This window comes from Colletotrichum destructivum, chromosome 6, assembly GCF_034447905.1.
Source record: "Colletotrichum destructivum chromosome 6, complete sequence".
Taxonomy (NCBI): Eukaryota; Fungi; Ascomycota; class Sordariomycetes; order Glomerellales; family Glomerellaceae; genus Colletotrichum; species Colletotrichum destructivum.
The window spans coordinates 3,860,866-3,876,794 of NC_085901.1; the positions used below are offsets into that span (position 1 = coordinate 3,860,866).

A 15,929-nucleotide genomic window follows, 5' to 3' on the forward strand; every position below is an offset into this window, starting at 1 on the left:
CGTCCCAGCTGCAGCCAAACACGCGATTGCTAGCAGAGCTTCTCCCACCATAGCGGCCCAGAGCACACACTCAGTGGCACCGGGGCCAGCTTCTGGTCACTAAATTCTAAGCTTTGGGGATTGTTCGATGGAACAGAGGTACCTCCCCAGGTACTACATACCTACAAGTGGGGGAGGGGCATCTCACCCTGCATATCTGATTGGACCACTAAGCCGAAGACAAGCTCATAACACATCCACTCAACGCGACACCTGACTGGACAGGAATAAGCATCTTGGAGGTAACGTACGATGTACTCCCAGCCGAAGAAAAGAAGCTCCGGGCGGCCAGCTCTCTCCTTCAGGTCTCCGAGGTACGTACCAAACACGCCCCGTGACGTAGCAGACGGCTGCAGACCAGCGCAGCACCACCGTCCGTCCACGTCTTTTTGAGCTAAGCTACCTTAAGCTACCATAGATTGACCGTCTGCGACTGTACGCTCGCCCTCAGGAGCTCGCCGAATCCCAATCCAAAGCTTCGGGTAGCTTCTGCCATTTTTCCGCCGCATCTTTCAGTCTAATCAGGAGCAGCACCTCCCTCCAATCGACACTCGACCGACCGACCATGCCACTGCGAAGCTCGAGTTGACGGCACATCTGGCATAATGACGGGCGCATCCGACTCCGATCGCGATCCTCCCACCGCCGCGCAAAAGGGAAAGGGACCTGAGGTTGCCGAGAATGGCGGCACTTCCGTCAACGCCCCTGGGGAAACTGCTGCGGAGACGGCTGGCAAGGAGACCGGAGGCGGTGACTCCGCCAGTCGTGACGATGAGGAGGAAGAGGAGGAGGAAAGCGATGAGGACGACGATGATGACGATGAGGAAGATGAAGATGACGACGAGGACGATGAGGACGAGGAGCCTAGACTCAAGTACGCCCGTCTCACACAACACCTGGGCCCCATCTACCGCAATGGTGATGCTACGAGCTCGTTCCTTGTTGCTGGTGATAAGATGGTACCGCAATCCTCCCCATACATCGTCTCAGCGTACGCATGCTGACCGTGAGAAGATCATAGGGACACACAACGGCAACATCCACGTGATCCAACTACCCATGTTCCAGTCCCTCCGAGTTTACCACGCCCACTCTGCCTCCATCACCAGTATCTCCATCTCTCCTAATCCGCCCCCCCTGCCGACGGCGAGGTCCGAAGCCGTTCAAAGGTTGGCAGCCGAAGCTGCAGAGAATGTAGCAAAGCAGCGTCCAGCTTCCCGCCAGTCAGGCAGCTCGCCAGCCGCTGCATCGAGACGGCCCAAGGAGCCTTCGCCAGTCCCAAACACCCCTTCGAACAACGTCCACATAGCCACCTCGTCAATGGATGGCAACGTTTGCGTCTTCTCCCTCGTAGACACGAAAGATGTTCAGTTACGCAACTTCGCCCGCCCAGTACAAGCCGTAGCCCTGTCCCCTGACTACAAGAACGATCGAACCTATCTTTCTGGTGGACTTGCCGGCCAACTCATCCTCACTTCCGGCGGGCAAGCCGGTCGAAGTACCTCAACGACTGTAGGCACCGCGGCCGCTACGGCGTCTGGATGGCTGGGCAGTATGGGCTTAGGAACGAACACAGGCAAGGATACCATTTTGCATTCCGGCGAAGGCACCATCAACACTATCAAATGGTCCTTGTCGGGTAAATACGTGGTCTGGCTCAACGAGCACGGCGTAAAGATTATGCGCTCCAAGCTTCACCTCGAGAGTGCCGACGCCGATGATGCCTGGAAGCGAATCGGGCACGTGGATCGCCCCCAAACAGACGAGTGGGAGACCATGGCCAGCGTCTGGAAAGGCCGCGCCGAATGGATTGACGAGCAGGCAGTCGAGACCGAAGATGGTGAGCCCGGAAGGGCAGACGTAGCTACAACACCAGCATCCGAGAGCTTGAAGCAACAATCAGTATCGAGTACGAAAAAGATCGAAAGGCTCCTTGTCGGCTGGGGCGGGACGATATGGATCATTCACGTCCATCCTGGCAGTGTTGGCACTGGGAAGCGAGCCGGCGAGAAGTCCATTGGCCGCGCCGAAATAGCGAAGCAGTAAGTTGACCGGAGGAGCTTCGTTTGGCCGAAGACTGACACACTACAGCCTTCGCATGGATTGCATCATTTCTGGAATTTCGTTATATACCCAAAACCTTCTCCTTGTATTAGCATATGTATTGCCGGACGATGACGACGATGACGATAGCAAGGACGGTGACGACGACAAAGTCACCAGGGGTCACAAGTCCAAGATCTCGTCGACTACAAGCGGGAGCGAGCCATCAGGCGGCATAAAGAGGCGTCAGAATAACCTTCCGCCTGAACTTCGGCTGATCGACCTCAAATCGCAAGCCGAGATCGACAAAGACGGCCTCAGCGTGAGCAGATATGAGAGGCTATCGTCGGGCGATTACCATCTCGGGGTGCTACCAGCGCAAAACGCGGCTTCCGCTGTGGCCTCGTCCAGGGGAGCTTTGGAAGCCATCACCGGCTTTGGCTCCGACATGTGGAATGCGGCCATCAATCCAAGGACGCTGTTCAGTTCGGGCGCAAGCATCAGGAGCGGGAACAGCGGAGATGGTGTCTCGAGCTCGCAGGTTCCGAGTTCCGCAAGTGGCGGCCGAAGGTCTGGGACACCGACTGTCCACCCCAACCTTGTCAAGCCCGGAGTCAAGATCTTCATACACAGCCCCTTTGACTTTATACTCGCAACAAAACGAGACCTTGGTGATCATCTGGGCTGGCTGTTGGAGCACCAGGAGTACCAAAAGGCATGGGAGTTGTTGGATGAGCATCCCGAGATTATGGCCTCTCCCCCAGAGAACCTTCATGAGCTTGTCCCGACAACGCCGGATAGGAACCAAAGTAGTCCAGACGATGTTCTGGACGATCCCTACGATACCTCGTCAGTCATGGGTTCCACGGGACTGGCGAGGCACCCGAACTCGTCAGCGCAAAAAGAGAAGAGACGCATTGGTGAGCTGTGGATACGAGAGCTAATCGAAGCCGGCAACTGGGCCGAGGCCGGTAAGGTCTGCGGCAAAGTGCTTGGATCCTCGGAGAGATGGGAGAAATGGGTCTGGACGTTTGCAGGTGCCGACAAGTTTGACGAGATCACAGACTACATTCCCTCTGAGCCAATGTATCCGCCTATCCCCGGTACCATCTACGAAGTCGTCCTGAACCACTACATACAAGTGGACAAGCTCCGCTTCAGAGAATTGCTGGACCGCTGGTCAACCGATCTCTTTGATATCAAGACAGTCACCACTGCGCTGGAGAACCAGCTCAAATACCGCAACGTCCGCGAGGACAGCGTTGAGGGTGGCGAAAAGGGCCGCGACTGGAAGATTGTCATGGAGTCGCTGGCGCGGCTACACGAGGCGAACGGCCGTTTTCGAGAGTCGCTCAAATGCTACATCAAGCTCCAAGACGCAGACTCGGCGTTCAGGCTGATTCGCGACAACCACCTGGCTGAGGCGGTCACGGACGACATTCCTGGGTTCATCGGATTGCGAGTACCCAACAACAAGCGCGAGTTTCTCCGGGAGGCCGACCTGGAAGCGGCTACGTCAGAAGCCATCACGCTGCTGGTTGACGAGGCGCAGCATGGTCTCGTCAAGCCATCGGCGGTTGTGTCGCAGCTTCAAGAACAAGATCTGATGCTTTACCTGTTCTTTTACCTCCGTGCCCTGTACAAGGGTGAGGGTCTTGAGGAGCACTCTGGCGAGAACCGAGACAGGCTATTGATGGACAGCCAGTCGCAGGTCGACGAATTCGCCGATCTTGCTGTTGAACTGTTTGCCAAGTGGGAGCAACCGCTCTTGATGAGCTTTCTGAAGTCGTCAACTTCATACAAGTTCGAGAAGGTAAGAAACCAGTGCCATCGCGCACATGCTTTTTTGGTTGCTAACGATCGTAGGCCGTGCAAGAGTGCGAAAAGTACAAGTACTACGACGAACTGGTTCATCTATATTCCAAGACGGGAGAGATGAAGCGTGCTCTCTATCTCATCATCGACCGGCTGCAAGACGTGAAGAAAGCGATTGAGTTCGCAAAGCAACAGGACGACCCCGATCTCTGGGACGACTTGCTCGACTATAGCATGGACAAGCCGAGCTTCATTCAGGGACTCCTCGAGGAGGTCGGGACGGCCATCAATCCAATCAAGCTCGTCCGCCGCATCCCGGAAGGACTGGAGATACAAGGGTTGAGGGAGGGATTGAAGCACATAATGAAGGAACACGAGATCCAGTACAGTATCAGCTTAGGCGTCGCGCGAGTGCTTCGAAGCGAAGTGGCCTCAGCGCAGAACGACCTCCGCAGCGGGCAACGCAAGGGCATCAAGTTTGAGTTGGTCGTCCAGTCTACGGACCATGTGGACGTGCAGGTTCGGGACGTGGTGCACCCGCCCATCAGTGCAGAGGAAGTGGAGGAGAGCTTCTTCAAGGCGCCCAAGGCCGAGCAGCCGGGCCACAGCCACGAGCCATCGAAGCCGGGCCACTGTGCGCAGTGCCACGAGCCCTTCACGGAGTACGAGATGGAGACACTGGTCGGTTTCGCCTGCGGGCACGTCTTCCATCTGTCCCACCTGCTGGAGATGCTGTACCCCGGCAAGAGACAGGAAGCCGACTACGGGATCAACAGCGAGGAATCCATTCGTAGCGGGTACCGGGTCGGGTCCAAGGTCACCCACGCGCGCCTACTGAAGGATCGGATACGGGAGGGATGTCCTGTATGCACCCACGGGGCTGAGGTGCCGGCGTAAGGGGGCTACCGGTGTAAGGGTTACTGTAATACTAGCGAGTGACGAGCATACGGCGGCGAAGCCATCTTTTGACACCCCATCCATTGTCCCTGTACTGAATGTGAAGGTCGATGTACTATTACAGTTATGGATGTTCTTCATATGACTTATCGGCCTTGGAGTGATTCCCTTCTCGTGTCTGTGTGGTAACCAGGTGGAATCGGGTACTCTGACAAGTTCAGTCCCGGTTAGCTGTGGCGGCCGGAGCACGGACTCGGTCGATAGATCCACTTTCTGCGCCCCACATACGCGTCTCCCGCCCGCATCACCCGGTTTCGACATGTCACTCATTGCTCTCTCTCTCTCCAACCTCAACCTCGCCCCTTGGTGGTGGCGTCGAGCTGCAGCAACCTCCTCCCCCATCCATGCATTCTTCCAAGTATGGAAAAGGTCACCAAAGGTACGGAGTCTTGGGGTACCTCCCTGAGCCGGGCTCTAGGGAATCTGCATTGTGAGTACATCTGTGCCCCCCCTTTGTCGCGACCGCCTGCAGGTCGTCCATCCGTCGTGGTCGCCAAGAGAGACGCCCGGGAAATGCGATACCGACGACAAGGACAGGTCAACTTGCTAACGCACGACTGCGACAGATGGGACCTGAATCGCGCCCGGTCGCCGCTCCTCCGCCTCCCGCCTGAGATCCGCGAACAGATCTACCGCCTCCTCCTCGCCGCGCGCCGCATCCACGTGCGCCACGACCCGCGCACCTCGACCTTCCACTGCGTCGCGCTGCGGCCCGCCGCGAACCCCTGGGACCACGGCCCACGCCACGTGCTCAGCCGGGGGCTGACGCTGCTGGTGCGCGTGTGCCGCCAGCTGTACCACGAGACGGAGCTGCTGCCGTACCGCGAGTGCGCGTGGAGCTGGCAGACGCCCGGGCTGATGGAGCGGTACCTGCTGACGGAGCGGCGGATGGGCCTCGCACAGCGGAGGGCTGTGAGGGAGGTCTGCGTGCGTGGGGTCAGGGGGTTCGGGAACCTGAGCCGGCGGGTGAGGGGCGTGCTGGGCGGGTTGGAGGTCGTTTGGTTCTGGGAAGGGAAGGGGAGGGGACGGCGCGGGGAGGCAGACGATGCGCTGGGGGGTTGGGTTTGTGAGGTCGTCGAGAGGAGGAAGGTTGATATTGGTGTTGGGAGGCCGAATTGATGGCGGGGTGTGGCGGGGCGGAGGCCTTGATGGGATACATGCTGTTGACGATACCATATATGAATGAACTCAAGATATGACCAGATTGCCAGGGAAGTGACTCTGAAACATTGGCCCCGTTGCTAAAATGGCTGCTGTTTGTCTCGGCGCCTGATCTGCTTGACTGTCTTAAAGCTGATGGCTGGTCTCGGAACTTTTCTGGTCCCGCGTGACAGAACCACAGACAGGCGTCGAAGTGCCACCAGATCTGGACCAGATCTAGGGTCCGGGGATCAACAGGGTGAGCCTCCGGCCTCTCGTTGCTATCTTTCAAGATCTTGCTTCGAAAGAGTTGTCACGGACATGGACATCACGTCGCGTTCGCAGGTCGGGGATGATGCAGGGAATAGTGAGTGTCAGTGCCACCACACTTATAGCTGCTTCCATGTTCTTCAGTCTATAATTGTAAGTAAGTCTGGCAGTTGCGCTGAACGGGGCAGCCCAGCTCGATGTCTTGGCCAAGACGAAAAGTAATGGCATCTGCTTGCTCTCGTACGCCTAGCTAAATGATAAATAGGTACCACAGCTTCCAGTATTTTTATCTAGTCGATATCGACTCATGGATGGGCTCATCGAAGAAGCCTGCTCGTCTGCCGATGGTTGGTGGATATCCCAATTTTGGATAACGATTGCTTCGAGCCTGCATCTCGAGACTTAAGCAAAGAATTAAGCCGGTTTCAATCTGTTTCAACGCCACTATCCGTCTTCATGAAAGTTGCTAGTATTCTGTAACCATAAAAAGTGTCTATGTAGAGAGCTTGAGTAACACGGTCCCCATGACTGTTTCGGACGGCGCTTCCAGGGTACTTGGCTGTTACGGCACAACAACTGCCCTTCTTGAAGGCTAGTACCTTTACGACAAGGAGACATCAAAATTTCCAAGCTATAATTCTGTGCCGAGTGGAAATCCCTGAGGAGTAAAGCGTCTAGTAGAAGAACCTGGTTACGAAATCCCAGCCAGTGTGCTTCTTGTCTTTTCCTGGACCTCCGCTCATCGCTCTCGCGACAGCGACGCCTTCTAGGTTACCCATCGTTTGTTGACCAACAAATGAGAGGCAGCGGCTCCTTCAGCTGCGCATCCCATGGAGACCCTGTTGCTATACCCATGTCACTGGTGCTGCCCTGCGGTAATTCCCTTGACGATGTGCCAGCATCACCGGCTCTCGTCATAAATCCGGCCTCCTCCAAGAACACTCGCGGTGATTCTGTGTTCCCTGAAGACTTCCTTGTCTTTTCTAGCCGCCGGATGAGTGGAGAAAGAGTTGCCACTTATCGCGTCGGCCTGTCAGAATTTGAGGAAGAGTCTGTCTAGTGGGAGATCAGAAATGCGTGAGCTGTGTCCAATTTGGAAGCTTACTTGATGTTCAACGTACCTGGCGGTGTTAGAACCAGCTTCCGAAGGCGACTTCTTGGCTCGAGAAGAGTCTCACTGCGATCTGAAAACGCCTGAATCTTAACGAAGAAATAGGTTAGCAAAGAGTCTCATCGTGAGAAATTCGAGCTGTGGCCCTCATCTTTGCCCATTGGCGGTCCGTCTGCCTTCCCGTCCTGGGCTGCCGACAGGACCCTCTGTTGTTGGGGTATCATCGAGTCATCTCTAAGCACTCCTGTAGAATATATCAACATATATGCCCCAGGACTGCCTGGCGACAAATTCTCACAGCGGACGTCTGGTCGTTCTCATGGCCGAGTGGGAGCAGGGCACTGTCAACGTGCTTCATGAAAGTCGCTCGGGAACTGTCGTTTTTGAGGGGTTTCCACAAGAAGCTTTTTCTGTTAAATGCTTTGGATCAAGAGTGAGAAGAGAGCGAAGGCAAATAGAGCGTCGAGACACGAGCTGCTTGCTGCTGTTCTTCCTGTGCTTGGATGTTTGGTTCGTTTGGGCAAAGTTAGTGCCAGGAAGCGTTGGATTCCCGTTGCATAGCCATAAAAGGGCCTCATCAATAAACCCATGGATTGCTTCTGCAATCTTCGAATCGTGCCTAGCATCGCAGCTCAGACGATTCCGGGGGGCCCGGCATATCCCAACACAGCTTTCGACTCTTCGTTCGTGAGGGCGGCCCTCGCGTGTGAAGCTATTGAGGTAGTAAGCACAGACATTATAAACAAGGACAAAAGGGCAAAAACTCATACGCTAGGTTTTCAAGCCAAATCCGATGGCTTTCGAGCTCGGGCAAGAGCCAGCGGCAGCGGCAGGTCACAGGAAATCGTAGGCCCCTATCGACAGTGAAGCATCGCAGCACCGTTTCAACAGCAAGATGCCATTGCAGCCGACAGAATTCCGACCTCTACATACTAAGGAGTGCTTCCAGAAGATTTCGATCAGAAAATTCCGGCAAACTCTCAAATGTTTTGGCGTTCCGGGTCATATCCGAAATTCCTCGGCCTTAGGGCCCACTGTGCGCCGAAGCTTTCGGAGCGGCAGGGCCCGAAGACCCACCGCGGGCCGACTACAGTTGAACCACCACCAACTTGTGCACAATCCAGGGAAAGCACTCCCCCAAGGGTTGGAGCAATCAATCACTGGGAACACCATGAATGCATTGAAAGAAAATTTTCTATTTCTAGTTGCTTCCAAGGATACGCGGTTTTGTGGGCGTAATCAAAGCTTTTATTTTACGCGAGATCCCACGCAGAGGCTTTTCGGTTGGCATGGATGATACCGTAAATCCCATAGGCACTGAATAATGATCTTACTGATGGAAGTATGAGGTCGAAATGCGGCTCGGTCAGAGGAAGGCACTCGCATTTCGCGCGATGTACGCAGACGTATGGCAGGATATCAACACCAGCCCGATGCGGCGCGTTGCGCGAGTTCAATTCAGAGATTGCTGCTGGTTGGCTCATGGCAGAACTAATTATTCTGAGAAGCAAAGTCACATATTCCTATGGATCAATCAGGTATTTGTGAGCCGAAAAGCTCGTTTTTGTATTCCGGTTCCTGTGAACCAAAGCGAAGATGACTCTGTGCGGCTATGCCATCGTTCCAAAACCTCCTATCCGAGACTGATTCCTTCCGTTCCGAACCTTGTTGCTATTCCCTCCAATGCGATCAGCTATGCTACCTGAAGTTTTTTGCTATGCGGAGAAGAAGCGAAGCGAGGCGAAATGGCTTAGAGAAGCATCAGAAGCGCGATGCCAGCCCAGAGACCGTTGGCATCAGACTCCTTGTTGGCAAAAGCGGTAGCGCTGGGAATCTGAATGGTTCCAGAAGACTCGGTAGACTGAATGGTCTCAGAAGTGGAAGTAGCAACCTGCTTGGTGCTGGAGGAAATAACCTCAGTGGCCGAAGTGGCCTTGGTATCAGAAGAGACAGAAGAGGTAACCTCAGCAACGGGAATGCTAGAAGTGAACTTCATGACCTCACAGGTCTGGGTGATGACGGGGCGACAGACAGTCGACTGAATGACTGTGGAAAATAATGAGAACTCGGGATTTGTGAAGGAGGGAGAAGGAGACATACCAGTTATGCCATTGCCACCGGCAGAGGTGGGAACGTAGGCACCCGGACCGTCAAGGACGGTGGTGAGCTCGAGAACAGGCTCGTTGATGTCTAGATGAATGTCAGCAAGGACGAAACAAGCGAAGGCGAAGTAGAAAAAACTTACCGATAGCGCCAACGCGGGCGATATCGTTGGTGACGCCAGAGGCGCCGAGAACGATGCCAGAGGCAGTGGCGAGAATGAGGGTGGTCTTCATCTTGATGGCTGAAAAGCCTGTGAGACGAAGGAAACCTTGGATGGTATGGGAGAGAGAGGATGAAGACTTACAATGATGATTGATGATGATGGTTGAGATGTTTTGTTGATGGATGAGAGCGGGATTGTTCGATGAAAGCTGCGAAGCAAATTTTGATGAGAGAGGGTGAAGAAGAGGAAAAGGAGAAAGTGTGAGAAAGTTGGGAGGAGGGGGGAGGTATTTATAGGAAAGGGAGGAGAGCCGGCTGATCGTGGTATCACTCAAGGGACTAACCCTTTTCATCCGCCCAAGAGATGGAGACAAGAGACGGAGGCAAGAGACGGGGGCAAGAGACGGAGGAAAGAGACGGGATATGGGATTGTGTGTGACTGGATTTTGTGATTGGCCGATTGGGGATTCAGCGCTGGGTCGACTGCTCCCCCGTGAAGGCTGGAGGGTTCACAGCTGTTGGGTAGCCTGCTGCATTTTCTGAAAGGGGCGGGAGCAGACTAGGGAGATAGTTGACACTAGCGTTATAGAGGTTAACTGTTTATCTGATTAAAGCTTTAAATAAGGAGATACAGATTGTAGTTCTGTAGAACTAGGTAAAGCACATAGGGGATAGAATAGGTAAGTAAGGACTTTTGGGAGAAGAAAAGGGAGGGAGCCACATAGGTAGGACGAGAAGTGTCGTCCAAGAGCTGTAAATTAAGACAATAAGTTCCGTCCAAACGGTTGAGATAAACCAAAGGACAACAAATTCCATTTAAAGGCTATAAATCAAGACGATGAGTTCCGTCTGAGAGGCTGAGCTAAGCTGACGGACGATAGATTCGTCCAAAAGCTAGGCAATAGCATGATGGATTCCGTCTGAAAGCTGGGCAATGAGACAAAAGATGCCGTTCAAAGGACTGATGTGCGCAATAGGATAATTTATTTAACTGAGAGCCACACAAAACGGTGATTGATTTCGTCTAAGAGCTGTAAACAGGAGGAGCAATTCTGAGTAACTTCTTTTGCTGAGCAATGGGACAATAGACTGTTTCAAGAGCAACATTGGAAAACAACAGATTCCATCTAAGAACTTAAAGTAGAATAGTAAGATATACCACAGAGCTTACATCCGGAAAACAGATTCAGTTCAGTACGCTATTGAAATTCTGTACATTTGCTTAAGGGCTTTCACTAAAGCATGACTGAGTGTGTAAATTTCTTCTGACATGCAAATCACAACAGATATGCAGAAGCGTGGATGTTCATCAAAGGGGACCATCAACTCCCCTTCAGCGCAGACAACTCCCACAGAGCAAAGATAACTGCTTCTATGCTGGATAAAGTATTTTTAACCCTATAGAATATGGCGGAAGGCCATGGTAGTGGAATCTGGCTGTTTAGAATCAAAAGAGAAAGATTGTGACTTTCACTACGGGGCGCTGTTGACAGCCATTGTGCTGATATTATGAGATAAGTGCCTCACATAGAACGATAGGAAGCCCCGTTTAGGCCTATAGATATCTTTTGCCTCGAATCCGAGGAGTTGTTTTTTCTGGCTGCTCAAAATACACACCAGGCTCAGGTCTATCGAGTCTCGAGTATTGCGTCAAGGTTCAAGATCTTCAACAGTTCCCGTAAGAAGACGAAATATGCCCATTCAATTCATCTCTGTGTATTGTTGTTTGCGTTACTGACGATATCGAGTTTTCAGGACCAAGTTATCCCAGTCAGTCCGTCTCGCGTCAGGACTCAAGATCTTCATCAACAATTACCAGAAGGCGAGAGGTATGCTGGGCAAATTCTTCCCTATGGGTTCTGTTATTTACGGTACTGATCGTTTTCTTGTTCCAGAGCCAAGTCATCTCTGTCCAGACAAGTATATACAAGTCAAGAACCATGAACTCCAACGCCAACGCCAACGCCTTCGACGGCGACCCCTTCTACTCGTTCCCCTACGAGATCCGTAATCAGATCCTTCGAGGACTCAACCATCGAGACAATATCCTCGCGATCAGCCAGGCGTCTCCAGCCATGAACACGATCATCCTCACCGACGGAGGCTCGTATCTGAAGAAGTACCTCGAGGTTGAGCTCGGCCTGACGCAGCTGTGGGCGCTCACCGACGACGCCCTCGCCGTCGTCATGTTCCCAAGCACTGCCCACATTGCCCTCGAAAGAAAGAAGAAGGAGGTTATCGACGACCATATCAAGAGCTGGAGATCCCAGGACCTCTACCACTGCGCCAGTGACGCCGATAAGATGACAGCCTACACCTTCATCGACGAGGTCGTCATCCCCTTTACCGAGGACTTTGCCGCCCTCACGCAGACGATCGACACGACTAACGGCCAGATACGCGTGCCTGACTGGGCTCACGAGTCGCGAAAAGTCCGCGCGGACCCCAGCCTGAAGATGAACATCTGGGAGTATGAGCCCGAGGAGCGCGTCCGTCTGATCAGAGGCTTCTGCCGCTTCGAGATCCTCAGCAAGGTCATCCGAGCCCGTCCCGGCCGTCAGCTCTTCAGCTACGTCGAGCAGCGTTTGCTCTTCAACGAATACTTCGACGCGTGGGAGGTGGAGGAGGTCCTCTGCGTTCAGCAGTACGTCGGAGAGATGCACACCATGCTGCTCGAGGCCCATATCGACGACATCATTCATACCCTGGCTATGGAGGGCTTGGCGCAAGGGGGCTATAGACGAGACGCCTCTGGAAGCCTTCCATACGGCACGTCCAATGTGATCCTTGATATAGTCCGGAGTTGAGAACACGAGACGGAGGAGACAGCACAGTGTAGGAATGAGACTTTATTACAGACAAGGCCGTGCTCGCTACGTGATTTCATCATTTGTGCGTGAGGACAGATGAAAGCAGAGACTGAAATTCAAGGGGGTATCGTCGCGTTAGTCGTTCCATCACCTCCTCCCATCCCAAATATACACCACTGTGTCATCCAAATATCCCGGCGACAACTGCCATGACGCCGACATATACCCCCGACGCGAGAAGGCCCTCTGTGGCTGCGACCTTGGCCGGCCGATCGACGCCGCCGCTGAAAAGCCCGGCCTGGACGACGCCCGCGGCGACGCCGACAGCGACGAGGAGGACGACAGCCATGCGGCCAACGAAGCCGGGGATCACGGCGAAGGCGAGGATGGGGAGCAGGAAGGCCGCAGCGAAGGCGAGGGCGACGGTGGGGAGGAAGCCGGTGAGGGCGGCGACCAGCAAGCGGCGCGCGCGCTCGGCCCTGTTCCCCGCCTCGAGGTTCATGGCCGAGAACCTCGAGCGGCGCGGCTGCTGCTGCTGCTGCGGGGTCTTGAGTTCGTCGCCGGAGAGGAACGAGTCGCGGGAGGAGCTGGACGAGGGCCGAGCAAGGGAGACGAGGTCGTCGAGGGGGTCGAGGAAGCGGGTCTCGATGTCGACGATGGGGTTGTGGTTGGCGAGGTAGGCGCGGTAAAGGTCGACGTCGCGGGGGTCCGGGGCAGGGAGGTGCTGGGTTTCTTTGAAGGACGAGAGAACTTGGTCTGGGGAGTGTCAGGACGAGGCTGGGGTAGTCGTGACACCCATCAAGGGAGGCATCGGGCGCGAGACAGAGAAGTTGAGACGAGGATAAGAAGGGACACAACAAGGAAGAGCAGTGGGGACTCACTATACTGGCTGATTTTGTAGCCAATCCTGCCCAGCACGTCCGTCTTGTGCCACTGGAGCTCGCCGGCGGTGAGGGCGTCCTGCCGCCTCGAGGCGGGCAGGAAGCAGTTTTGCATGCGGCGCGTCTGCGTGTCGGCTGTGTCGAGCCGGTGGAGCTGCTCCTCGAGCTCTGCGAGCTCGTCCTGAAGGTGGAGGAGGAGGCGGTGGTTGAGGGCCTCAAAGCGGCGGTAGATGGGCTTGATGCTAAGCCGGTCCGAGTCCGCGTCCGCGGCGATGGAGGGAGCACAAAGCTTGGAGGCCATCAGCTCGTAGCCCGTCAGCGGCAGCTTCTCGGCCCGGGGCAGGTGCTTCGGCGCATGGCCGTTGTGGATGCCGGGGAGACGCGGCTGAAGGGCGTTTGGGGGGAGGTGAGGGAGGTTGGCGGTGCCTCGCGGCATCTCTGGGGTGCCGTAGCTGCGGTAGTCGTGCTGCTGCCGGTGCGCGGCGGCCGCGGCGGCGTCGGCCATCTGCACCTCGAACTTGCCGGGCATGGACGGCGAGTCGCCGTAGGCGCTGTGGTCCGGGCTGCTGCTCCTGTCGGTCTCGTGGTCGCTGGGCATCTCGGAGAAGACATCGCTCTGGAAGCTGCTCGAGGCGGTTGAGGCGTTGCTCCGGGTCGAGGGCGACTGGAAGCTCGAGGGGTCGGGCATCCTCCAGTAGGCCGACTGCTCGACGGAGCGCTGGATGATTTCCGGAGTTACGTGGGGCGAGTCTGGCTCGAGATAGGTCAGGACGCTGGAGAAATGCTGCTGCTGCTGTTGCTGCGTCTTAGGCGAACGGCTCTGGCGGCGACCTTTGAGATAGACTTTCTCGTGGCCCCTGGACTTGTCGCTTCCTCGTCGTCGAGGCCACGATGCCTGGGTGATGGTCGAGCCGCTGCCGCTGGAGCTGCCGGATCCGTGAGTGGTGTCAGTGAGTGACGTGAAGCTGGTCAAGGTAGACTCTGTGGGCGATACTGGGTAATCGGCGTATTGGTGTTGAATCTCGGGTGTTTCTGCTGGGGGCACCACCGTCTCGTCTGAGGAGGACTCCGGATCTGCGGGGTTCACTTCGTCGAGCGTGCTCTGAATACTCTGGATGCTCTTGGTGCTCTGGGTAGCAGGCTCCATGGCAAAGGTGCGGCGTCGCGTGGGCGACTCTGGGCCAGAAGAGGGCATGGACGAGTGCTTCCGGACGGTCGCGCTCCTCGGGCGGGCTCGCGGGACGCTTGGTGTTGACGTGTCGTCGGCCAGCATGTGATGTCCCTTGGGCGCAGTCTTATCGCTGGCGTCATGGGCAGACTGGGCAGACGTCGACGAGAAGGTGACCGGCGCGGGGACGGCGTCCATGGCGCGCATGAGTCCGTCGCCCGGACCCGAGGCTAGCCACGCTTGATATGAGGCTTGTGTGTCGTCCACGTAGCAGTTCTCTAGGAGGTCGTCCACGAACGGGGGACGGTACGCCGTCGACATTGCCGGGCGTAGATAACGTTGGTGATTGGGTTATAGAAGAAAGACGTAAAGGTATAGTTCAGATGAGCGTGGCTACAGACTCAATCTTACAGAGGTGCCGAACCAAAGCCGGGCCCGAGAGAGTGTGTGTAGGCCAGTGTAGAGCAAGGGAGGAATGTCTCAGTTTGGCCGGTCTAGGGTTACAGCGAATCGCACAAGAGGCAGCCCGCGGTTGATGCACATATAATTGACTTTGTAGGTTTGATAGTAAACAGCAAACACGAGGAATAAGGGTCCTGGAAGACGGGCTGAAGGAGGAACCTCAAATGGGCTACGGCGGCGGAGTACGGGACTGGGTGAGATGATCAGATAATGGAGGAGCGGCTTCAAGACGAAAGCGGCGGCATCACGGCGATGAGCTTGTCAAAGGGTGGGCATGGTGACGGGCGATCCATTTCCTATGCAGCGGAAGAAAAGAAAACATGGCGTGGAGGAAAGGGAATTCCCAACTGAACCAAGCATGGACACTAAGGATAGGAGAAAGAAGAAAAGAACATGGAGAAACGAGAGCGTGTGTGTCAGCCGCCGATGGGCTTGTTTCAGATGACCAGCAAGACTGGGTCGGCATGATGGGGGTGTGACGGTGACGAGTTGAGCTGGAGGTGTGTGTGAGTGTGTGTGTGTGTGTGTGGTTGTGAGTGCGAGAGAGTGGGTGGGTACATGAGAATAGAGATGAGAGACGATGGCCGACAGTGAGACATGTGTGGGTGTACCGAAGATAGTAACAGGAATCCTCGGGAGACGTAAGATGCGATACACGGTGCAGTCGAACTTGTTTAGGCTTGGTTTACATGCTTTGGCTCTCCAGCTGGGTTGGAATAAGAATAAGAATAAGAATAATACCCTGCGACGTCTGGCTGAAGACAAAGACGAGAGGCGCACAGGAAACGAATGAGTGGATGAACGGGTTCGTGGGACGGTTTCTGGCCCCAACGGCAGATAACACGTACATCATGCAATGTTCTGTGCAGATAAAGTACGTGTCTAGCGGCATGATTCTCCGTCCGCTGCGATGCGTGTCACTGTCACTTGACCAGATTCCAGCCACGCACCGTTCCACATCCGAAGGG

General features: G+C 55.2%; 5 protein-coding genes across 5 annotated transcripts; 3 read left to right on the forward strand and 2 right to left on the reverse strand.

The window, feature by feature from the left end:
• Positions 1–433: 433 nt before the first annotated feature.
• Positions 434–4,894, forward strand: CDEST_10375 (Putative vacuolar protein sorting-associated protein Vps41/Vps8). Its single transcript, XM_062926533.1, has 4 exons — positions 434–998; positions 1,054–2,081; positions 2,131–3,895; positions 3,949–4,894. The coding sequence occupies exons 1-4, from the start codon at positions 645–647 to the stop codon at positions 4,792–4,794; spliced, it is 3,993 nt and encodes a 1,330-aa protein (XP_062782584.1). The 5' UTR covers positions 434–644; the 3' UTR covers positions 4,795–4,894.
• Positions 4,895–5,115: 221 nt separating this feature from the next.
• On the forward strand, positions 5,116–5,973 carry CDEST_10376 (Putative 2EXR domain-containing protein; the record flags this gene model as incomplete). The annotated part of the gene is made up of 2 exons (XM_062926534.1): positions 5,116–5,284; positions 5,421–5,973. Exons 1-2 carry the CDS (start codon positions 5,199–5,201, stop codon positions 5,971–5,973), a joined length of 639 nt encoding a protein of 212 aa, XP_062782585.1. The 5' UTR covers positions 5,116–5,198.
• A 3,152-nt stretch (positions 5,974–9,125) lies between these two features.
• CDEST_10377 (uncharacterized protein) lies at positions 9,126–9,865 on the reverse strand (the record flags this gene model as incomplete). Its single annotated transcript, XM_062926535.1, has 4 exons — positions 9,783–9,865; positions 9,621–9,719; positions 9,476–9,565; positions 9,126–9,421 (listed from the first exon to the last, which is right to left on the reverse strand). Exons 2-4 carry the CDS (start codon positions 9,709–9,711, stop codon positions 9,126–9,128), a joined length of 477 nt encoding a protein of 158 aa, XP_062782586.1. The 5' UTR covers positions 9,712–9,719; positions 9,783–9,865.
• Positions 9,866–11,580: 1,715 nt separating this feature from the next.
• Positions 11,581–12,447, forward strand: CDEST_10378 (uncharacterized protein; the record flags this gene model as incomplete). The annotated part of the gene is made up of 1 exon (XM_062926536.1): positions 11,581–12,447. One exon carries the CDS (start codon positions 11,581–11,583, stop codon positions 12,445–12,447), a length of 867 nt encoding a protein of 288 aa, XP_062782587.1.
• Positions 12,448–12,502: 55 nt separating this feature from the next.
• CDEST_10379 (uncharacterized protein) lies at positions 12,503–15,455 on the reverse strand. The gene is made up of 2 exons (XM_062926537.1): positions 13,332–15,455; positions 12,503–13,206 (listed from the first exon to the last, which is right to left on the reverse strand). The coding sequence occupies exons 1-2, from the start codon at positions 14,818–14,820 to the stop codon at positions 12,632–12,634; spliced, it is 2,064 nt and encodes a 687-aa protein (XP_062782588.1). The 5' UTR covers positions 14,821–15,455; the 3' UTR covers positions 12,503–12,631.
• Between the last annotated feature and the right edge of the window lie 474 nt (positions 15,456–15,929).

What these genes read in the sequence shown, in the direction of transcription:
- CDEST_10375 (XM_062926533.1), top strand. Translation starts at nt 645, where the DNA reads ATGACGGGCGCATCCGACTCCGATCGCGATCCTCCCACCGCCGCGCAA. An exon ending in CGCGCCGAAATAGCGAAGCA is followed by an intron (nt 2,082 to 2,130) that starts GTAAGTTGACCG and finishes GACACACTACAG; the next exon opens with CCTTCGCATGGATTGCATCA. An exon ending in CTTCATACAAGTTCGAGAAG is followed by an intron (nt 3,896 to 3,948) that starts GTAAGAAACCAG and finishes TAACGATCGTAG; the next exon opens with GCCGTGCAAGAGTGCGAAAA.
- CDEST_10379 (XM_062926537.1), bottom strand. Translation starts at nt 14,820, where the DNA reads ATGTCGACGGCGTACCGTCCCCCGTTCGTGGACGACCTCCTAGAGAAC. An exon ending in CTACAAAATCAGCCAGTATA is followed by an intron (nt 13,207 to 13,331) that starts GTGAGTCCCCAC and finishes GACACTCCCCAG; the next exon opens with ACCAAGTTCTCTCGTCCTTC.